This window comes from Narcine bancroftii, chromosome 1 (genome assembly GCF_036971445.1).
Source record: "Narcine bancroftii isolate sNarBan1 chromosome 1, sNarBan1.hap1, whole genome shotgun sequence".
Taxonomy (NCBI): domain Eukaryota; kingdom Metazoa; phylum Chordata; class Chondrichthyes; order Torpediniformes; family Narcinidae; genus Narcine; species Narcine bancroftii.
The window spans coordinates 385,770,343-385,794,747 of record NC_091469.1 but is presented as its reverse complement, the minus strand read 5'-3'; the positions used below and the strand labels follow the sequence as shown (position 1 = coordinate 385,794,747).

Sequence of the window (24,405 nt, the reverse complement as noted above, 5' to 3'; positions counted from 1 at the left end):
GGGGGAGGGGGGGGTCTTTCTCTTTCTTTTTTCTCGTTTTTTTTTGTTTCCTACTTTTCTTTTAAGGATTGGCAAGGTGTGTAATTTTGTATTATACATAATACAGAATGTGATAATTTGTTGATTCTTCTTTCTTTGTGTATCAACATGTATTTTGGTTTTGTTTGTTTTATAACTTTACATTGATTGAAAATTATTGAAAAAAAAGTTGGTATGCCATAAGTATCCTTGCCTAGAGGATTTTTTTCCATTAATAAAATGGGATCATTAGAACTCAACATAATTTTTCTGATACAAACAGAACACAGTTCAGAAGTTCCAAGAGGATTACAGAACCACAAGGCAAAGATATATTGTAAGGGTTAGAAATTCAGAGAGAAGCTGAAGAAAATTTCTTTCACCCCGAGGTGGTGAAATCTACAACTCACTGCCAGAGGGGCTGAGAAGGTCGAGACTCTCACAGCATTTAAAAAGTATTAATGCGAATACTTGAAATGCCATGGCAATAGAAAGCTACAGGTCAAGTGCTGAGAAATGGAATTAGTGGAAATAGGATCTAGATGGCCACAAAAGCTCTGTGAAAATCAAATTTAAGTTGATTGTCATCCAATTGTATAAGCACAACCTGACAAATGAGCGTCCTCCAGTCCACGGTGAAAAAACATGCAAACACACATGCAGACAAACGATACATATACAGTACATACATAGATATCGCTTTATAAATAGTAGAGACTCAAAGGGTATGTATGAGCAGTTCATTCAGCATTCTCACTGCCAGTGGAAAGAAGATGCTTCTCAGTCTGGTGGCTTTAGCTCTGATACCCCTGTATCTCTTTCCTGACAGGAGCAGCTGAAAGATGCTGTGTGCAGACAGAATCGAACATTTTGAGCCCACATGTTGGGGCTCGCTTTTTGTCGACAGACATTTTGGTGCTGGACATTTTGGCAAAAAAATTGCTGTAGCCCTTCAGACATTTTGCCGCCCAAAGTTTGACGCTGGCCTGGCAACACCCTGCATTGTGGCATTTCAGAAACATTTTGAGATTTATTGTCTATACTTATTAAATAATCACTTATTATTCAAATACAAATAATCTAACCCTCCCTCGGCAAAAATTTTGGGATTTATTATTATACTCAGGTTCATGTTTGCTGCTGGCCCAGCTCCCTGCACAGTTCAGACAGTACATTTCAGAGCATACTAACTCACCATGTAAAGGAAATGCTTTTTTATTACTTTCAACATCTTCATCTTGTAAGTGGAGCTGTCAGCGAGTAGCCGGCGGGGTGGTCACAGGGTGGCCAGCGGGGCTGTCATAGGGCAGCCGGTGGGATGGAGTCGGCAAGTAGTCAGTGAGGTTGGCAGCGGGCCAAAATGTCCAGCATCAAATTGTGGGTGCCAAACTGTGAGGGCCAAAATTCTGGGACTAAAATGTGGCTGCCAAAATGTCCTAGGCCCGTATGTTGAGTGGTAGGGGCTGTCAACGATTTTGCAAGCTCCATTTAAACAACTATCCTGGTTGATCACATTTATGATGAGGAGGAGCTGGGCGGGGGGGGGGGGGGGGGGGGGGGGGGGGAAACCCCAGTCATCCTCTCTGCCGCTCTTTTGGTCTGTGGATTGACCTCCGATCCAATGTTCTACAGCAACCATACCACACTGTGATGCAGCTGGCCAGGTCACTCTCGATAGAGCTTCTGCAGAAAGTTTACAGGATGGTGGCCGGTAGCCTTGTCCACCTCAGTCTTCTCAGGAAGTGCAGTTGGTGATGCACATTCTGACAAGTGAGATGTGCGCCCAGGATAGGTCACTTCTGATGCAGACTCCCAGGAATTTGGTGCTCTCTACTCTCTCCACTACCTAGCTTTTAATGTGTAATTAAGGAATGTCATCTAGTCCTCCTGAAGTCCACATTCATCTCATTTGTCGTGTCCACACTGAAACTCAGGTTGTTATTCTCACATCATATGAGATTTTCCTCCTCTTGTCTAATATTTTAACTCATCATGGTGCTGATGAGGGCAAATGCTGTCATGTCATCTGCAAACTTGATGTCTCTGTTGGAGCTGGATCTGGCTTTGCAGTTGTGATTCAGTAGCGTGAACAAAAGTGAGCTGAGCACACAGCCCAGTGGTGCTGACCCAAACAGACAGTGGTCTTTCCATTTGAATCTAAGTTTCTCAGCTAGATGAAGTGGTTCTGTTGAAAGTTATCTCAGGAAAGTGTTTTTCAGAATTTTCTAAGTTTTTAAAGAACAGAAAGGAAGGGATCCTGGAAAGTCTTTTTACTCTCTAGTCATTTAAATTTCATTTTATTCTCCCTTGCACTGACCTAACCATGCCAGGTGAAAAATTTGATGTCATTCACCAACTAGATGGGCAATTTTCATTTCTATTAATGGAATAAACTTGTGTTAATATAAATGAAAATTATATATATGTCTCCTCCATAGATAGTGGAGGAGTCCAGTTAGATTAGCAGAAAACATTTGATACTTTAAAATACTCAAGTGAAGACTAGTGGATTTACTAAGAGAAGCCATTCATAAATATTCTGCAGTCTCAAGTATTATTCTGTGACAACACATTATAAACAAAACTAACCTTCGATGAGTGTCTGGATCACCTCCTTATGGCCCATCTCACAAGCACGGAAAAGTGGTGTATGCTTCATCACATCCATAGCATCTACCTGTGCCCCATGTTCCAATAGGAGTTTTGCTGTGTTGACATGTCCTGCGAGGACTGCTGCATGCAGAGCTAGATGCATTGAAAACAAAAGCACCAAACATTTTTAAATGGAGCTTTTGATATTTAATCAGGACAATATATTTGTAAGTACACATGGATGGGTTAACCCAATTAAATTTATTATTTTTAAAATTAAAAAAATTATCAAACAATGTACTATTAAGTACAGTTCTTCAAATGTGAAAGAATAATGAATGTTTTTTTTTGTTATTGTCCACTATAATTTAGAAAGCAAGCAAACTGCAGTTTTAATACTGTTTATTGTCTTACTTGCTGCATGTTAAAAAAAAACTAGAATAGTAAAGTTAATTGAATAAAAAGGCAATAAATAAGATAGATAGATAATAGGTATTCAGAGCAACACTAATGGGCAAAAAAGCTCCTTTTGTGCTGTTGTATTAGTCCATGATTAGTGCAAGATTCAAACCAGGCAAAGGTAAAATGCTTTGGATCTTGAGCAGTTCTTTTACACTTTCACACTTTGGTGTTGCCATCACTCTGATACAGGTTAATCTTGGTTTCCTCTGTCCACAAGACTGTTTTCCAGAATTCCACAGGCTCTTTTAAATACTTCTTGGCAAACTGTGTTCTGGCCATCCTTTCTGTGGCTAACTAGCAGTTTGTATCTTGCAGTGTAGCCTCTATATTTCTTTTCATGAAGTATTTTGCAGACAGTATCCATACCTGCCTGATCTTCTGATTTTTTTGGACATGTGTTGGGGGATTTTTCTTCATTATGATGAGAATTCTTCTGTCATCAGCAGTGGAGATCTTCCTTGGAATACCAGTCCCTTTGAGATTACTAAGTCATCTCTTCCTTCTTCATGGTGATCCACACTGCTGATTTTGGTAATCCTAAGGTTTGGGCGATGTTTCTTACTGTTTTCTTTTGGTTTTTCCGCCTCAATTACTTTTTTGACTGTCGTTGACATGTTGAAAAATGGCAACTACAGATTCCAAAGGTGATCAAAGCTTAGAAGCCGAGCCCTCTTATCCCTGTACCAATGAAGCAATTAAACATTCCTGAGTTCTCACAAACTCCTATGAATCCAATTGTCCCAAACATTACCGTGCCCTGAAATGAGGGGGCGATGTTTAAAAAGTGCTGTAATTTCTACACAGTCAAACCATAATGTATACAAATAACCTGGTATAAAGTCTGGAATGTGCACTTTAATTATATGCGAATTGTTGGATTACAAATTTAAAACTGTGGAGTATAAGGGGAAATAAAAGAAAAAGATATCTTTGTCCCAAACATTATGGAGGGTACTGTATTCCTATGATTCAGGGCTGAGCCCTACCTTGAAGAAGGGCTCAGGAGGGAGGAGTCACGCGATGGAGTAGTGGCCGGACGGTGAACTCCAGCCCTCTCCAGAAGAGTCGGGAAAAACAAGAGAAAACACAAAGGCACAGAAATAAAAGTTACAGAAAAGTGAGTATAAAGGTGGAAAGAAGATGGCGACAAAAAAAGAAAAGTCGAAAGCAACGGTAAGAAGAGAGGAAGAGAAGACAAAGGAGGAAAAAGGTGAAGGCCTTACCTGTCCGAAGAGGCCCGCTGCGGAGAGAGAAACCCGCTCCCTCAGGTCGGTAAATAATGGACTACAAAAATGGCTCGCAGAGCCGAGCAAAAGTGCGCAACCGCGCATGCGCGAAGTTTCGCGCATGCGCGATGCGAATGAAAAAAAACACACCGACGGGAGGGGGGACCAGCTGGGGAGTCGATCTCCACAGCCGGCAACGACAGCTGCAGAACACCTGCAGCAAGAAGAGACCACAGAAGACAATAGAAACAAGATAGAAGAGGAGGAAAGGGCAACAAAGAAACAACAGATGGTCAACCCAGAGGAAGAAGAAGAGGAAGAGTATGGTGAAATAGAAGAAGAAAAGATAGGCAAGGTAAAGGATATACTTGCTCTTATTAAAGGATACATGGAGTCATTTAAAGAATGGCAAACACAGGAATTTAAGGATTTAAGAAAAAGAATAAACAACACAGAGGAGAAAATAATTAAAATGGAGATGACCTTAACAGAAATGGGAAAAAAAATGGACAAGATGGAAGAGCGGGCAGTAGCAGCAGAAATGGAGGTAGAAGACTTAAAAAAGAAATTGGAGAAATCTAATAAAAAAACTAAAGAGACACAAGAACTACTAGCTCAAAAAATAGATACAATGGAAAACCATAACAGAAGAAATAACATAAAGATAGTGGGCCTTAAGGAAGATGAAGAAGGCAAGAATATGAGGGAGTTTATAAAAGAGTGGATCCCTAAGACCCTAGGATGTCCAGAACTACAGCATGAAATGGAAATAGAAAGGGCACATAGAGTATTGGCCTCTAAACCACAACCACAACAAAAACCAAGATCTATTGTAGTAAAATTCCTAAGATATACTACAAGAGAAAAGGTACTGGAGAAGACAATGGAAAAAGTAAGAGAGGGCAACAAACCACTGGAGTATAAAGGGCAAAAAATCTTCATTTATCCAGATATAAGTTTTGAACTCCTAAAGAAGAGAAAAGAGTTCAATACAGCAAAGGCGATTTTATGGAAGAAAGGGTATAAATTTATACTAAAGCATCCAGCGGTATTGAAAATATTTATTCCAGGACAACAAAACAGACTATTCTCGGATCCAGAAGAAGCACGAAAATTTGCAGAACAATTACAAAAATAGACTGAGGGAGGAAGATGGGTAATGAGAGTTAAAATGATCACGACTGATATGTATGTGGGTAAAGACAAAAATAGACTGAGGGATGAAGACGGGTAATGAGAGTAAAAATGATCACGATTGATATGTATGCAGGTAAAGAGGTATAAGAGTGAATAGAGACAATGAGCATACATGAATGTATCTGTACTTAGAGGAAAATATAGATAGTATAGACAAGAATTAATAAGGGAAGGTAATGGAATAGAGAGAATAAGGAGGGAATTAAAAGAGGGACCTTTGTGACATATGAAAAGTGAAATCTTTTCTGGGGGAGGCGGGGTGGGGGGAAATAGCGGTCACTGCAAAATCAGTTGACGCTTGCGAGGGGATTCGCAAATCCAAATGGAGAGGGGAGATGTGGTTGTCCGACAAGGGATAAAGGACAACTCAGGAGGTGAAGGGGAGATTGGGGATAAATAAGATAGAAATAGGAGAATAAGGAAAATGTTAGATGTTGTAGGAATGTTGTCTTATAAAGAGTTGAAAATAAGAAAACAGAAATGGAAAAGGAGGAAAGGTAATGATGGAAAAACGGAAAGAGATAAACAAAATATAAAAGGGCTACGCTGAACTATATGTCTTTAAATATTAATGGAATACATAACCAAATTAAAAGGAAGAAACTACCAAATTTAAATGAATAAATGTATTCCATTAGAAAAAATAACATATTGGTTAAGAAATAATATTGAAATATTCGAACAAGTATAGGAGCCTTACATTAAATACAATAGCGAAAACCTACCGGGGACAAACATTACCTAAGTTGATGGAAGGAGAAGGAAAGAAAAGAATGGACTCAGTAGAATTTCTGGTGTAATTTTGTTGAATGACAACATTGTCTGACTGGCTTAATGCAACCTAGATTGTATACCTAAAATGGATGAGAGGGGGAGGGTGGGGGGGTGGTTTGGGAGGAAAGGGGGGGGGGGAGAAAAAGTAACTGTATATGTGTGAAAAGAAATAGTGTATATCATGGCTAATGTGATTTATGGTGTGGAAAAAAAAAAAAAAAAAAAAAAAAAAAAGGGCTCAGGCCTGAAACATCACTTCTGGATCTTTACTTTCTATGGACAGTACGAGACTTGCTGAGATCCTCCAACAATTTTGTATTTTTACTGCAATGACAGAGTCTGAAGATTTTCATGTTTCAGTGTAACTATGTTTAAATTAGGGATTTTGTTCTGTGCATTCATTAAATTGTACATGGTCAAAAAAAAAGCAAGGTTCTTGAAGGTCAGCCAATGTCAACATACAATCTGATTAATCCCACTACTTTGACTTTAATCATGAATAATGACATTTTGAACTTTTTGGATATGACAAACAGGAGGGAATCCTTCTAAGTCTTTTACTCAGGGAAAATTTTGGCTCATGAGCTGAGATTTCCAAGATATCTGGTTGGTTTGCTGCAAATTAATTTGAACAGCCTGTTGTTTATCACATTCAAATAGATGGATTTTAAAAAAAGATAATTCTAATCCTTATGGCAGATACTAATTTCATTTTAAAATAATATGAAAATTCAGCAACCTGGTTTCTGTCAACTACCATATTCGACGGCATGCAAGACCCATTCTTCCCCCCATAAATTGGCTCAAAAATATCCCCCAGGGTCTTGTACGTAAAGGTGAAATTGAGCAGGTTGCTGGCTACTCGTCCAGCTTCAGGAAGCCCATGGAGGTGCTGCAGCTGTCCAGGAAGCAAGCCCGCAGGTTTGTGGATCACCTTCCCTTGGGTGGCCTGTGCGTTCTGGAGCCGCTGCCATCGCTCACTTCCCCTGATGAGAAAGCTGACCACGGCAGCTCTGGTCAGCAATGCAATGGCAATCATCCCGATGGTATGATTGATCACTTGCTTTGAGGGAAGTGCTGGGCCTCGGTGATCAGGCTCCATGCTGAACCTTTGTTCGACGAGCACGCCTCCTGAGCAAATTGAATGAGGCATAGGGGCGGCAGTGAACGAATGGCCTGTCAGGTTGAGGGCTCAGCCTGCTCCCCGTGACGGTGGGCCCAGCCATTTCCCTGGTGACCGGCCTCCCCTCCTCCTTTGTATGGATACGCATGTGTCCCGGCGTGTCTGTCAATCAATTGGCGGGATCTGCTGACCGCAACGGTGGGCCCTGCCTGTTGACTGGCTTCTCTTCCTCCTGCCCTCGTATGCCTGTCAATCAACTGGTGGGATCTGCTCTCTGCGGTGGTGGGCCTTGTCATTGTCCTGGTGAGGCTTCCCTTCCTCACCCTCATGTGCGTGGGCCCCAGTGTACCTGTCAATCAATCGGCATTTGCACGGTGGTAGGGAAGCAGCCTGAGCCTCGGCGTGCAGCGGGCAGGAGGATGTGTTCCTGCTGATGCTTGTGCGCGAGAAGGCCAGTGGTGGGCCACAAGCAAGCGTGGGTGCCTGCCTTTCTCAGCCCAACACAGTGAAGAGCTCCAGTGAGCAGAGCATCAGCAAATTCAGGTTTGGCTGGAGGATTTCCATGGAGGTGAGTGAAGGCTCACATACACGCATTATCAACAAGGGGCCTTGGAGGGAGGACTTGTTCGCCAACTTACCTGTAAATACACTAAAAAAAAATTCTTAATATGCCTATGGGTCTTATATAACACAGTAATTAAACTATAAATTATCTAACTTGCACATTTTCCCTACTTTCAATAGTTTGCAATGCAGTAGTTTCTGACCCAAGGAAGAAAAGTTGTTCAGGTCAATCTGCACAATGTTTAATAATTTATTTACAGTTCATTGTTATGTTTGGACTGAATATATTTAAAAGGTAGGAAAACACTCTTGAAATCAAAATTCTGGAGATGATAGATATCTAAAATAAAACAGGAAAATAGCAGAAATAAGCCTGCCAGATGGTGAGCAAAATAAATCAAATACAAGCAGTTACCATGCTCTTAGTTTTGATTCAAGGTTCAGCACTTGAAATATTATATATATTATTCTTAAAACAAATTAAACAAGAAAATCTGCAGATCTTGTAATTGTAGGGCAAGACTAGATTTCTTTTCATTTTGTTGCTATGTAATAATACAAAAAATGTAATATACCTGATATTCTTTGACTTTTGCCTGCCATCAAGGCAAGCAAGAAGACACCATTAGCATTGTCTGCTGCCCCCAATATTAAACGAAAGATAAGCAAGTGTCCCTTCAGAGACACTGAGTGCCTGTGCGTTTGCCTACAGCCTCACTTACTCCACTGGCAACCCGAGTGCCAGATCTAAAGGTCTGATATGATCAGGAAGCTTACAGCACTTGAAAGGTCCTTCGGGATCCTTTCTGCACTCAGCATCCTGATTCCCATGAACCAGTCTCCAGCAGCCTGCAGCCTATAAGAGTCCTTTAATTGCAAGTTGGCAACAGCGCGCAACCTGTGTGGGTCCTTAAGTTACAGAGCCTTCCACCATGGTCACCTTCCTGTAGGGTCATATCCCAGGTTTTGCCTTAGCAATAGGAGTGTTTCTCCCATTTCTGGTGCCCCGCGCAGGTTTGCATCTTCGCTGGAGTTTGCAACGCCTCGTGTAATGCCGCCATTTTGGTAACAGACCTCCGTGCTTGTAGGTTGATTAAAACTCTATCGGCTCCTCTAACAGACTGTTTAAAGCAGCACTGGCAATTTTTTTGGATAAATTTAGCATCCTTTGGAAGTTTCAGGCCTGAGACCTTCATCAAGATAGGAGTAAAAAGCAGACAGATGAGTGAATAAAAAGTTGGGGGAAGGAGAGGAGGGAAGAAGGGGCAAGGTGATGAGTACAAGCTAACAGTTAAGAGGTTAAATGTGGATAATGGCTGGGAGGGGAGAAGAGAAAAAATAGCAGAGGTGATAGGAGGAGGGGTTAGCTCTGAATGGAGAGGGAAGAGAGGGGGTGGGGAGCTGAAGGAAAGAAGACAGAGATATGGAGAGACTCCTGGAGATGTTCAATGTAAACTAGAGAAGTTGATGTTAATACCATCTGGTTGGAGAGTGTCAAGGTTGAATATTACCTATTGTTTTTACAATTTGCGGGTAGCCTAGTTTTGGCAGTGCATGAATCCATCTCCTAGTAACCTCCTCCCTCACCACCATTCGAGGCCCTGACAGTCCTTCCAAGTGAAATAACACTTCACTTGTGAATCTGCAGGGGGTCATCTACTGCATCCAATGCTCCCATTGCAGCTTGGAGACTGAATACAAACTGGAGCACTTTTGTTGAGAACCTTCTCTCTGTCTGCTGCAATAACAATTTAGGAAGGGGTTCAATATCACGTGCAAACAAGAAAATACTTGTCACAATAGGAGTGAAAAAAATTGACTGCATCAAATTGTACGCACTTTATTCCTTTTCCCTTTTTAGAATCTTAAGTGTAAAATATTAGATCCCAAGTCTTTAATGATACATTTTGTAAAAGGCGAGAAAGGGTAGAAATAACCCTGCCATGACAAAATCATGCTTAGCTAAAATAAATAAAAGACCACATGCAGATTGTGCTCTACACTTCAGTTACAACAGCACATAATTCTTGTAGCAACACATTTTCCAGCGTTTCCTTTGTTCATGAAATTGAATGGTCACATTTTTAAAAATATATCAGGGGTTCTGCTATAATTGTGTAGAAGACAGCACATTTTAGAATTGTGTAGGAAATCGTTAATCTACTAAGGAATCCAATAAAGTAAAATTTAGAAGGCTTTTCTTGGTCCGAGCATTCACAGTAGTTTGTTGTCATGGTACAGAACAAAACATCACAACTGATTGTGCAGCAATTGGCTGTGGATTTATGTCAAATGTTCAACAGGCTCTAAAACTGGTAAGGACTAAAGAATTAGATAAGCGATCTCTTGCTGTTCAGAAGATTTGGCTCATTCATGCCTTTTACTGGCAAGTTTTGACCTTTCTGAACTCCTAATTCTGCTTTATGCTCCTCTTCTTATGAAATAGTGGTTGTTAATCTGTTGAACAAGTAGCATATGGGAAGCCTATAATGGCACAACAATAAAGAGCTGCTGTGTCAGCAAGGCCTGCTTTTTTCCAGTATCAGTCACTCTGATACTATTTGCTTGTTTCTCATTCCAAGTACACAAGTTGTCTTGTAATTCCAATTTTCAATGATGGAGTCACAGTGACCAAGAGGATTCTCAGGCCAGGCAAATACAAAAAGGACATTGTTGGAACAGCTAGCTCAGCTACCGTCATGTCCAGTAACTGACGACAGCACTGTAGACTGGCTTCTGCAAATATGCTACATGTTTCCGACACTAAGGAGGAGGAATTTCACTTTCACCATTAAGCTAGACAATGAAAAGCTTTCAGTGTCTATGGATATGCAGCTGGATTGAATTTCTTATGGCACAGTATTCATTTGTCACTATGGAGCTAAGCAATGCTAGACAACACTGGTAATGAACACACCCTAATTTCAGGGCTGCAGCACTCCTTGTGTGAGAAGCCAAAGCCACAATATGTAGCAATTATGGCAATTACCCATAGTTACCAAAGGGGGCACCCTAACTCTTCCCAAATTCTTTAATGTGCAAAAGGCCTAATCCTGTCCGAGGTAATATCACTGAAAAAAAATGAATACCAAATAACTATGAGTTGCAGAAGATGGCACTGAGAACATGCACCACAAAATTGTATCGGTCAAGATAGCTTAATAGAACATTTTTTGAATATTTTATTTTTGATTTTCTAAGACTCACACAAATCAAAAACAATACAAATCTTTCTCGACAATGATATATTACATTCAGAGCCCTTCTCCGCAACCACCCTCCCTTTCCTCCCATACCATAATACCACAAGGAAAACATTATTAAATTGCAGGAACCAAATATAAACCCAAAGTAACATGAAGTAAAATGAAAAAGATACGAAACAAGAGCACGTCACCTGTGCCCTGACCACTTCATTTATCTCAATCATTCCACTATTAGAATGGATTTTACCTTTATTCTATTTAGAAGGGGTATAACTATATCTGCGAACCTATATGTTGCAAATAAGGCTGCCACGTCCTAACGAATGTGTCATATTTTCTCCTTAAATTGTACGTGATTTTCTCCAAGGGTATACAACTTTGCATCTCCGTATTCCATTGTGTAATGTTTAGTTGGGAGTCAGACTTCTACGTGACCACTATACATTTCCTGGCTACCGCCAAGGCGACCTTCACAGACTGAATTTTTAAATTCAGTGTTTAAAAACACACGTCCATAAGGTTTCCCAGAAGGGACAATTCCGGATTCTGTGGAAAATCCACCTTTGTAGTTTTTTTTTTCAGAAAGTCCCCAGCTCTTCCCAGAGGGATCTCACCTTTGTACACAGCCAGGTTGAATGGTAAAGATCCAAATTTCCACACCACACCTTAAGCACATTTCCAAAACGTCTGATTTGGATTTATGTAATTTTTGTGGTGGGAGGTACAGAAATTATATTGAACCAACCTGTACCTGGCATTTATAACTGCTGTCATGCTGTCCCGACACAGGTCTGACCAGCACCGTTTGTGGATTGTTGTGCCAAAGTCGGACTCCCACCTTTCCCTTGCCTTTTGTAAGCCCAGCTTTGGGCTCCCACTTTGGAATCGGAAATACATCATAGAGATGAACTTGTGCATATTCCCTTTTTGAATTAGAATCTCCATGTCACTACACACGGGTAGGGCCATAGATGGTCCCAAATTATCCCTTAAGAAAGATCTTAACTGAAGGTAGCAGAAAAAAGTTTTATTCAACAAATCATACTTATTCCTCAACTGTTCAAATGACATGATTTGACCCCGTTCATAACAATCCTTGATACACCTGATCCCCTTCTGGCACCAGGTGTCCAGGATCTTATTATCTAGAGTCATAGGTATTAATTTGTTCTGGGACAAGTGCATTTTAGGAGATTACCCACCTTTAGCCCGAAACATTGATTTATTTTTTCCCATGTCTGAATTACATGGTTTAATATGGTGTTATCTGTTTCGCTTGATATCAATTTAGTGTCCCTCTTATATATTAACTCTGCTGTTAACTTTTCTCCTACAGTGTGTAGTCAAATTTGAGCCTCCTTCATCGAGAGAAGTGATAAACCTTGACTGGGCCTCCCAATAATATTTGTTGAAGTCTGGTAATTTCAGACCTCCCAGTTCGTAACCCAAAATCAATTTTTCCATGGAGACCCTAGCCACAAGAACTTCATAACACATCCATCGTGCATCTTAAAGAAGCTCTGGGGCAATGGGATGGGCATGGACTGAAATAAATATTGGTCTTGGCATCGCTTTCATTTTAACACCATTAACCCTGCCCATCAAAGTTATGGGCAGGGTTTGATAGAACACTGTTAACCCATCATGTTGCCTCCTTTTCTGGGTAACTACATAGGGTCACAGTAGTACTGTGGCAGTGCTGGATCTTTTGATACAAGTTACCTCTTTCTCCTCCTACAATTTCCAAAAACAAATCTGAAGCTCATGTTTTCTAATTTTAAATAGTAGGTGATCTGTAATGGTACGAAATAAATTACTGCATAATCTCTCCCTCGATGCTATTCACACAGATGATTATGGTATATAGCTCTATTACTAATAACACGTGGTTTGAATACAAACCATGGTGTACTTGGTGCTCCTTTCCTTCAAATTATCTTTTTATTCTTCATAGTGATTTGGGTTTTCACTTGTTTTGCTTCACTTGAGGAGGGATGTATATGCATTCCTCTAAGCAATATAGGATTTTAATTTCCACAAAGATTCCCCTGATAGTCTGCTGTAACTGAGTTGCAAAAATCCCATGAAACCAATGCAATGGCTGTTATGACCATTTTTTTCACGATTTTATCAAATCATCAGGACATATGCTAGAGAAATGCATTTCCATGGATGTCACTAGTTTATGTACATATATGGATATAACAGTTGCTACCCTTACACCATCAAACTCCTAAACAACAAACTCAGAGACTCAGTTAAGGACTCTTAATATGCACATTATTTACTACTGAATATTTCTTTCTGTTTTTCACAGTTTGCTTATGTTTATTTCTTTGTTTATATTTATCTCTTTTGTATCCTAGTTCTATTTTTTGCAATAATGTTATATAGAAAATTCTGCCTGGCCCACAGAAAGAATATTCGTAGGGTTATTGTATGTGATGCCATGTAAATACTCTGACAATAAATCTGAACTTTAGTTATTCTGAAGGCTTAAATCACCACTTTCACTCTTAACCACCACACACATATTCATAGTTTGATTACTTTTTCCTTACCAGGGTATAGAATTCTCATCTATATTATGCAGCCTAAGCAGGTTTTGTACATGAAAGGATAATAATAACTTCCTTTTTATTTACTTTTTACCTTCAATGCAAAATTATCTGAAGAAATTTCACAAGGTGAAGTTACACAGATCAAAGAAATAAAGACTAATCATAAATTTGGTGGACAGAAAGGGGACCAGGAAAATTGCTTTTAAAGATAGAGGTACAAAAGAAGACCAATGGAAAAAAAGACAGGCTGCTACACTGCCCATGATGATGGGATTAAGACTTCCAGGGTGGAGGACGGATGGGAGGTAGGTTGGCAAGGGATGGAGAATGAAGGTAATGAAGACCTCAGAGGCAAGGTGTTTTGGACAAGAGTACTGACACAATGAAACTTTTAAACAGTTCACAGACTACAGAGAATCAAGACACAGCAACAAGCAAAAAAAGTAAAGGATGACCAGGGTTTAGCACAGAACCAGATGTAATCAAATTTTCACCAAAAGCTGAAGAATGGTCAGCTTTTAGGAAAAGTTAATGGAAATAGAGGCAGACAGATCATGAGGACATGATGGCCTGTATCAAAAGGTATAAAGAGGATGCAGAAATATTACAGGTCTTCAGATGTAGTTATTCAAAGCTCAGCGTTTTGAGAATATCAGTGAAATGGTAAGCAAGAAATGTGACTCCTTCATTCATAAAGGAAGACAAATAGAACATTGGCTTGCTAACTTGACCCCTGTTGTTGGCAAGATATTGGAGTCTATAAGCAAAGAGAAAACATCATGACAAAAGCCTAATGCAATCAAACCATAAGTTAATGAAAGAAAAAATTTCACAACTTTCTGTTCTTTGGCATTAATGTATTTGTTTTTAAAATGTAATTTATAGTAATAATTCCTCAACTGTAAAACAACAGATTTTGTGACGCTCATGTCAATAAATTTTGATTCTGATTTGAGTATGAAACAGAGTTCATTAAACAATAAAGATGCCTTACTGATATTTTTTTAGACTACAATGGAAATTATTTTGGCTTTCAATCTTCCTCACTAAATTTCAGTTGCCCAGTGAGTATCTTGTAACTAATTAAACAGCTGAAATTTTCTAGCTGCCTGTTGTTTAGTAGTCAGAACATTTATTTTGAACATGAGTGCAGTTGATTGTACTTTTAACTGGAACCACTTACTATTCTGATTCCTAATCATTCTTCCTCGCCCACACCCTCAACACCACCCTCTTCCAGTTGCTTGCCTTGCAGGGTTTTGCTTCCTGAAATGGCGACAGGCCATTTTACTATCAGCTTTATTTGTGCAACAGTGAAAGATCTATTTCTGTCATACGATTTCAGTTTCATTCACTTTAGATGTTTTGCAAACATTAAACAAGGAGTAAATCAGTCCACTGGTGATTTTAGAAACTTGTAATATGGTTTGATGAATTTGGGAGCTAGCAAAGTGGTTGTTATTTACACTAGGGAGATTCTAAAGCATAATTTTTTGGTGCTTTGAAAGGATAAGTTCAACAGAAGGAGGAAATATTTAGGGTTTATGTTAATATTGCACTTGTAAGAGAATAAATGTTAAAGTAAATCTGTAAATGGCAATGAAGGAGTAGAACTGAGTACAGCTGTTAGTATTTAAGGCAAAGCATTCCTTTAATCTCTTGCTAAAAAAAAGTGATAGGAATACATCTCATTCATTTAGTACTGCAACATTTAATAATCCAAGAACACAAGAAAATACTGTATGTGCAGGAGAAGACCACATGGCCCCTTAAGTCTGCCCTGCTATGATAGTTTGTGACTAGTGGTATGCCTCAGTTATCAGTGCTTTGGACAATTGTTATTTGTTATATATTTAAATTTTAAAAAATTTAAATTTAAGACATACAGCAGTAACAGGCCCTTTCGGCCATGAGTCTGTGCCACCCAATTACACCCAGTTAACTACAACCTCTGGTACATTTTTAAACTGTGGGAGGAAACCGGAGCCCCTGGGGAAAAACCACGCAGACATGATGAGATCGTACAAATTCCTTACGGACAGTGCAGGATTCGAATGCCGGTCCCAATCGCTAGCACAAGTAACAGTTGTGCTAACCACTACTCTAACCGTGTCGCCCCATTCTACATCAATGATCTGGATGATAATGTAATAAATTGGATCAGCAAATTTAGAGATGACACAAAGATTGGAGGTGTTGTAAACAGCAAGGAAAACTTTAAAGTTAACAGACGGATCTGGAACAGCTGTAAAAATGGGATGAAAAATGGCAAGCTTCCTTGATCCATATGTTTTGGGAGTGCCCAAATTTAGATAGATTCTGGAAAGACATTTTCAAAACTTTATCAATGATTCTTAAGATTAATTTGGAAACTTGCCCGTGAATTGCTTTGTTTGGTTCTTCTCGTGATTCAGGTAAATTTATATCAGCATCTCAGGAAAAGGTTTAGCTTTTACCACATTGATAGCCAGTCGAGCAACTTTATTGAAATGGAAAGACTCTTCACCTACCCATTCAGAGTGATTATATGATCTTTATGTCATATTTAAGTTTAGAGAACATTAAATATAATATCAAAATTAGGAAATTTCAATTTACGAAATTCTGGGACCCATTCTTTGAATGTTTTTTATCAATGGAAGAATTAACAATTATTGTCTGTCTCAGTGGTTCATTGCCTGTTCTCCGGGGGCTGCCAGGGCTCTACATTATTAATTTTTCTTTTATTGATTCAAAAGGTAATCTTGATTAGAGCGAGGGGCTAGATTAGAGTTAGTTTTTTTCTTTCTTTTTCCCTTTATTTTATACATTATTTTAATAAAAGGGATTAACATGGTTGCATGAATGAATTCAATTAAATATCTTTGAGGTATTATAAGCAATTATTGATGTATTTTTATCTACTTTTTTTCGTGCATACTTGTATACAAATGAATTATTATGTATGTCAATTTTGTATTTATGCTTGTATGTTAAATTCAATAAAAATATTTTTAAAAAGAAACAAAAATGGCAGAAGTGTGAGGTGTTACATTTTGGAAGGACAAACCACAGCAGGACATTCATGGTAAATGGTAGGGCACTGGGGAGTGCAGAAGAACAGAGGAATCTGCGAATACAGGTACATAATTCCCTGAAGTGGCATCACAGGTACACAGGGTTGTAAAGAGACCTTCATAAATCAATGTATAAGACATTGGTGAGGCCAAATTTGGAGTATTGTGTGCAGTTTTGGTCACCTAATTACAGGAAAGATATCAGTAAGATTGAAAGAGTTCAGAGAAGATTTAATAGGATATTGCCAGAACTTCAGGAACTGAGCGATGGAAAGATTGAACAGGTTAGGACTTTATTCTCTCAAGCATAGAAAAAGAGGGGAGATTTGATAAGAGGTAATCAAAATTATATGGGGTACAGATAGAGTAAATGCAAGTAGGCTTTTTCCACTGAGGGTAGGTGAGATACAAAGTAGAGGACAAGGATTAAGGGTGAAAGGGAAAAGGTTTAGAGGGAACCAAAGGGGGAATGTCTTCATACAGAAAATGGTGGGAGGATGGAATGAGTTGTCAGTTTAAGTTTTGAATGTGGGCTCATTTAACACATTTGAGAACAATTTGGACAGATGCATGGATGGGAGGTGTTTGGAGGGTTATGGAATGGGGCAGGTCAGTGGGATTAGGCAGAATAAAAGTTCGGCACAGACTAGGGCCGAGGATCGTATTTTGTGTACTGTAATGTTCTATGCACAAAATGTGTTAAACTGTGGTAATTGTTGCAGATCTTACCATGGGCATAAAAAGACATCTACTTAAAGGCAGGACAACTTGTTTAAATAAAGAATGCTTAATATTTTCAGTAATTTAAATTAGTGGAGGTAAATTAAAAAAAGTTTTGGTTAGAAGCAAGCAATCTTTATCGACTAAGTACTCAGACACAGTGACTATTTATGTCCATGGTTATCAAAGTCAGTACAAAAACATGCATTTAGCTGAAGCATTATTGCATGGCCAGAGCTAAGCAGTTCCACAATATTTCACATGAAAGCACAAGAGGCTACAAATGCTGGAATCTGGAGCAAAATAAAATGTGCTGGAGAAACTCTGTAGGTCAGGCAGAATCTAGATAAGCCAATGTTTTGGGTAGAGATTCTACATCAGAACTGAGTGTGTAAAGGGGAGAGAGCCAGTATAAAGAGGTAAGGTGGGGGGGGGGGGGGGGGAGGGAGGGGGCAGGGCAGAGGTTGAGGTGGTTCTATGTGAGGAGGGACTGATGGGCAGATGGAGCCAGGTGGGGGAAGGAAAGGTAAAGATCACAGGCTGAAAGATGATAAATGAAAACAACAGAGAATTGCAAATATGGAATCTGATAATGAAGGAGGCAGACATCAGGATGCTCTTTATCGACTACAGTTTGTCATTCAACACCATGATCCCCATAAAACTGATCAGCAAACACCAAGACCTGGGGCTCAGTACCCCAATGGATCCTGGATTTCCTCATCTCCAGACCAGAATCAATGAAGATTGGTAAGAACATCTCCTCCACAATCTTCATCATTACCAGAGCATCACAGGACTGCGTACCTAACCCGCTGCTCCTATGACTGTGCGGCTCGCTACGACAATAAAACCATCTACATTTTTACTGATGATACCTCAGTAGTGAGTTGTATAAAAGGGGGTAATAAGTCAACATACAGGAGGGAGATTGAAAACTTGACTTTTGTACTCACAACATTCTGGCACTCTATGTCAACAGAACCAAGGAGCTGATTGTGGACTTCAGGATGGAAAAACCAGAGGTGTACAATGATCCAGTGGTCATTGGGGGTTCAGAAGTGGAGAGGATGAAAAATTTAAATTCCTTTGAGTGACTATTCAGAGGACCTTTCCAGGACACAACACACAAATATCATCAGGCAGAAAGCACGTCAGGGCCTCTACTCTTTCAGGAGTTTGCAGAGGTTTGGTATGACATTGAAAACCTTAGCAAACTTCTACAGATGTGTCATGGAAAGTGTGCTGACCGGCTGCATCATGGCATGGTATGGAGGCACCATTCCTCTGAGCGGAAAGCCCTGCAAAAGGTAGTGGACACAGCCCAGTACATCATGGGCAAAACTCTCCCCACCATCAAGAAAATCTACATGGAACATCACACTGGAGAGGAGCAGCAATCATCAAGGATCCACATCACCCTGACATACTCTGTTTTGTTGCTGCTATCAGCAAGACTTGCACCACCAGGTTCAGGAACGTTTGTTGCCCCTGTACCATCGGACTCCTAAACCAAAAACTCAATCAGAGATTCATTTAAGGACACTTACTTTGCACATTATTTATTACTGAATATTTATTTTCTGCGTTGCAGTTTGTTTGCATTTCTTTTTTGTTTACATTTCTCTCTTTTGCATGCATCTTTTCTTGAGTAGATTTGCACTACTGATAAGTAGAAATTCTGCCTGGCCCACAGGAAAAATAATCTCATGGTTGTATGTATATACACACTCAGACATTAAAACTAAATTTGAAAGTGATGAGTCAAACAAGATGAGCGAGGAATGGTGGGCAAATAGGGACAGTAGGGGAAGGGGGATTAGGAGAACTAGTGGGAAGATTTTGTGCATGATGGGAAGATGCAGTCAAACCAAGTGGCAGAAAGAAACTGTCTAACAGGAAGAGAGGGGTAGAAGGTATTGGAAAGAACTGCACGCGAGAAGATCTGTGTGGGCCAGAAACAGGGAGCAAGCAACCGAAGTGGATGTGGTTTACCTGAAATTGGATAATTCAATGTCGTACCATAGGGCTGAAGGATATCTGGGTGGAATATGAGGTGGTGATCCATGAATTTGAATTTGGCCTCACCCTAACTGAGAAGGAGCCAAGGACAGGCAGGTAAATGTGGGAAAGGCATGCAATGAAGAGCTCAATATGGCCATTGTGGATAGAGAACAGATGCTAGGAAAAGCAGTCGCCTAATCTGCGCTTGGTGTCACTGATGTAGAGGAGGCCAGATCAAGAGTACTGAATGCAGTAGAGAAGATTGAAGAGAGTGGAGTGTGTCTCTGCTGCCAAACTCCCTGGATGGAGGTGAGAGGGGAGGTGTAGGGATACCTTCTACAGGGGAAAGTGCCTGGGACAGGGAGGGATGTGTGGGAAGTATGCGCAAATTAAGGTGAACTGAAGGGATTTGTCCCTGTGAAAAGCAGAAAGGAATGGGGAGGGGAAAGATTGTAATGTATCTGGTCAAAAGGTCAAAGAATAATGTGCTGGATGTGGAGACTGGTACGGTGAAAGGTAAGGAAACTCCACCTCTGTTTTGTTGGAAGGCGGTAGGGGTTACATAGAATTGCATGAAATGGAAAGATGTTGGTGAGGGCTTCAATCACAGTGGAGGGAAAACTACATTTCCTGGGAAGGAAGGCATTTCAGATGTCCTGAAGTAAATAGCCTCAATATGAGAACAAATGTGACAGAATCTGAGAAACTGAGAAAAGGATGGCGTCGTTCCATGATGGTGGAAGGTGTAGGGTAGGTAGCTGTCAGAATTAGTGGGTTTATAGGAAATATCTGTGGATAGTTTGTCACTTGAAAAGGAGGACGAGAGATCCAGAAAGGTGTCAAAAATAGTCCAAGTAAACTTGAGAGTGAAGTGGAAGTTGATAGTGAAGTTGATAAAATTGATGAGTTTCACACAGGTGCATGATGTCACCTAGGTTGCAAAGAGTTGGGAGTTGCCAATGAGCTGGGCTTAATTAAGGGTTTAGATAATAAGTGGCAAGAAATAGGTTTGCTTGGCCAATGTGAAAGAGTTCAAATAACTACTGGACATTCAACAAAAGTACCAAAACTGAACTTCTATATCCTGCCATTGCTGGGGGTCTGGGTATACATGATTCATCATTCCATCACTTGCCATAAATTTAAAAACATAAATATTGTGTCAACATAAAACAGTTTGGAAGTTGGTTGTTCTCTGTCAGGATTTTCCATCTACTGATTATCCAAAGTACAAAACAGAATATTATGAAATATTCTTCACTTGCAGAGATGAGTACAGTTACAGCAACATGTAGCTCCTCATTCAAATCCTGGAATCCCTATCTAATAGCATTTTAAGCATCCCTTCAACACATGGGAGTACATAGGTAACTTCTAATTGGTCAGAGAATTGACTACAAGAATTGAGACGTCATTTTACAACTGTACAAGATGTTGGTAAGACCACACCTGGAGTACGGCACACAGTTCTGGTCACACAGAAGGTTGTCATTAAACTGGAAAAGGAGTTGAAAAATGATTTCATAAGATATCAGGACTGGAGCTCTTTAGTTATAAAGAGAGTCTGGATAGACTGGGACCTTGGAGCACAAAACCATGAGGGGCACAGATAAAGTGAATGCTGACAGTCTAAAACTAGTAGGCATAAATTTAAGGTGAGAAAAGAACAATTTAAAGGGGATCTGAAGGAATTTGTTTTGCATTGGGGGTGGATATGTTGAAGTGGTAGAGGTGGGTACAATTACAACTTTTAAAAAATATTTGTACAGGTACATGGATAAGAATGGTTTAAAGGGATCAGAGCCAAACACAGGTAAATATGAATAACTCGGATGGGTTGGGGGATGGGGAAGAAGGGAACTTCTTGGTTGGTCTATTTTGGATTACATACTACACAGATAATACCTTGTTATGTATTAGTTAATGCTCCCTAGAATACAGTAAAATCTCCAGTTTCTGAAATTCAAGCAACCGTCAACCCAACCAATTGGCAAAAAAAATTGAGGAAATGAATACATTTTCAAAATTAAAATGAATAAACAAAACTAAAATGTGAATAAAAATTTTAAATTGTAAAAGTAAATGTTCTCCAAAATAATGCACAACTCCTTGGTGAAGGCAGGAGCAAACTTTCAGCCAGCAGAGAGCTCTTGTTGTGCCCCGCCCACAGCAGCTGTTTGAATAAAGTTTCAATAAAGTTGTGTTTGAATAAAACGGTGCTGCCCAAGATGAAGATGCTGCTCGCTGCTGGGGCGACTCTCCCAAAGTATCTCCCTATCCCTGCTTGGTAAGAGTATATATATATATATATGTATTACTATTGTGACAGAGTATATAGATATGTTTTTGGGAGATAAATTGAGAAAGATTTATTAGAGTAGGTTACCATACAAACACTTTAAAACAGATCTTAAATGAAATACTGGAGCTCTGCTAATGCTAGAAATATCGGGGCCTCACAGCCTTTGCAAGAGCCTTGGAGAGTGCCCAAGAGACTTCATTTGTGAGAGTGAGAGAGAGAGAGAGAGAGAGAGAGAGAGAGACAGACAGACAGACAGACAGACAGACAGACAGACAGACAGACAGACAGACACACACACACACACAGATCGCTTTTACAGTGTTATAGCCAGCAGCAGGACAAGCTGGAACAGGACAAGCTGGCAAACTTGTGGAAAACCCCATATGGAAGATGGGTTGTAAATGCTTGATTCAGCTTGGTCAAAGCCCTTGTGCTGTCTAATGTTTCACTTGGAATAAGAAAAACAAAAAGGCACTCTATGGTGACCTAAAAGAAAGAGGTTATCATCTGGAGAACCCTGAAGGGGGCAAGTTTTGTAAGCAAGACACTGAAGTGGCTGGGTGTCCGTCGTACAACAAATCTCTCTCTGAAAACCCACAAGAACCTTCCTGAGCAGTAACCATTTACCTTTCAAGCCCCAAAGCCTGGTGAACTTTAAAAATGTTAAATTCTGTGCACAGTGTACGAATTGCCTGCAACCAGTTAATTTGGAGGAATGAGAAGTGAAATTGGACTGTGAACCAAAGAACTTTCCTCAACTTACACACACATTACATACACGTGCACTTAGAATTAGAAGGGGGTTATTTAGATTAAGTTAATATTAAGTTAAAGTTTGATCCTGTTTTCATGTTTAAAGATAATTAAAAGCAACTTTTGTTTAAGTATCCATTTGTCTTGGTGAATATCTATTGCTGCTGGGTTTTGGGGTCCTCTGGGCTCGTAACAATATATCAATAAGTATAATCTTAATATATATATATAATTAAGAAATAGTAAGGCTTTATCTGTAAACTTGATGGAGAAGGGGTTAATTATAATGTCTGCACAGTTAGCATAGCAGTTACAGTGCCAGCTACCAGCCATTTCTGCTGCCCAATTAACCTACATCCCGGTACATTTCAAACAGTGGAAGGAAACCAGAGCCCCCAGGGAAAGCCCATGCAGACATGGGGAAAATGTACAAACTCCTTAAAGACAGCACAGAATTCGAACCCCAGTGCTGATCACTGGCACTATAAAGGTATTGTGCTAACTGCTACACGAACTGTGCCACCCATTCAGTATTCGAATTTAAATTTTTTAATTTACAGGAATTACCTGATGAAAGTGAATTTGTAGCAGCCGTCGCTCCAGGCCGACACAGAAGACGCCGTTTGAACATGGCAATTGAGTGGGCAGCAGCAGCCTGTTCCCATAGGCCGCTGCAAAACAGGCTCAGCCAGCCAATCGCTGGTGATAAATCGCAAAAGGGCCAATCAGCACCCAGGGTGGCACAAACCACACCGGTCGATGATGCTGCAGCAAAACTGGCCGATTCAGCCAATCACTGACCACGGGTTGTGAAGACACCAGAGTCCAAAGGAACACTGGCCATTCCCGTCGGTGACATGGCAGCCAGGGTCAGTTTGACTAAATAAAAGAGAGCAGTCAGTTCATTAAATTAGTGTCAACTGCACTCTTTGTTGTGTGAGTCTTATATCCCCAGCTATAACCTCGAGGAACACCATAGTGGTGACCCCAACTGGTCCAAACAGTGTTTTTGGACCCAACGCTGAATATAGAAATGGAAAACCAACCTTCAATCAACATGGTCTCCCTGAAGCTGGCAAGCTTCTGGATGTCATACCCACTGGTGTGGTTCCAGCAAGCCGAGGCACAGTTCGTCATTCGCCAGATGTCCACTAACGACACAAGCGACTATCATGTAGTAAGCGCCCTTCACCAGATCAACACAGCCCGGATCATTGATTTCCTTCAGCACCCCCTAGACCAAGGGAAGTATGTGGCTATCAAGGAGCTACTAACCCAAACTTTTGGACTCTCGAAGCGCAAGCGCGCGGCCCAACTGTTGAATATAGACGGCTTGGGGGACAGGGCCCCTTACACCCTCGTGAACGACATGCTTGCTCTGAACAATGGTCACACCTCTTACCTGCTGTTTCAGCAGATCTTTCTGGAGCGGTTGCCTGAAGACATCTGGCTGCTTATTGCAGAAGAGGATTTCAACGACCCCAGAAAGAAAGCTGCCTGAGCGGACATTCTATGGGTGGCAAACAGAGACGCTTGCGCTATGCTGGAACAGGTGATGATGGCTCAACAATAGCTTCCAGCCAGGAAGCTCGCCAACCAAATGACCACCTGGCAATGGATCCCAACGGTGAGCCATACTGTTTATCACCAATGCTGGGGTTCAGAGGCCAGTCAATGCCACTCCCCTTGCATATTCCTGGAAAATGCCAGAGTTGCTTGTCGTGATGGCTGCTTCATATACAAGATTCCTTATCAGGCCGCCAGTTTCTGGTTGACACTGGGCTGAAGTCAGTGTCCTTCCCCACCCCCCCAGCCTCCAATGACCGCAGCCAAAAGATGAGCCAAGA

General features: G+C 40.4%; 1 protein-coding gene across 10 annotated transcripts in view; it reads right to left on the bottom strand.

Moving 5' to 3' along the window:
• Positions 1 to 24,405, bottom strand: part of invs (inversin) — a 313,548-nt gene that overhangs the window by 127,495 nt on the left and 161,648 nt on the right. For all 10 annotated transcript variants that reach the window (XR_011349882.1, XM_069913577.1, XM_069913576.1 and 7 more), the window contains one exon: positions 2,608 to 2,763. Coding sequence is in view for 9 of the 10 variants with exons in the window: in XM_069913577.1 (XP_069769678.1) it covers positions 2,608 to 2,763 (156 nt within the window). In the remaining variant the exon portion in view is untranslated. The remainder of the gene's footprint in view (positions 1 to 2,607; positions 2,764 to 24,405) is intronic.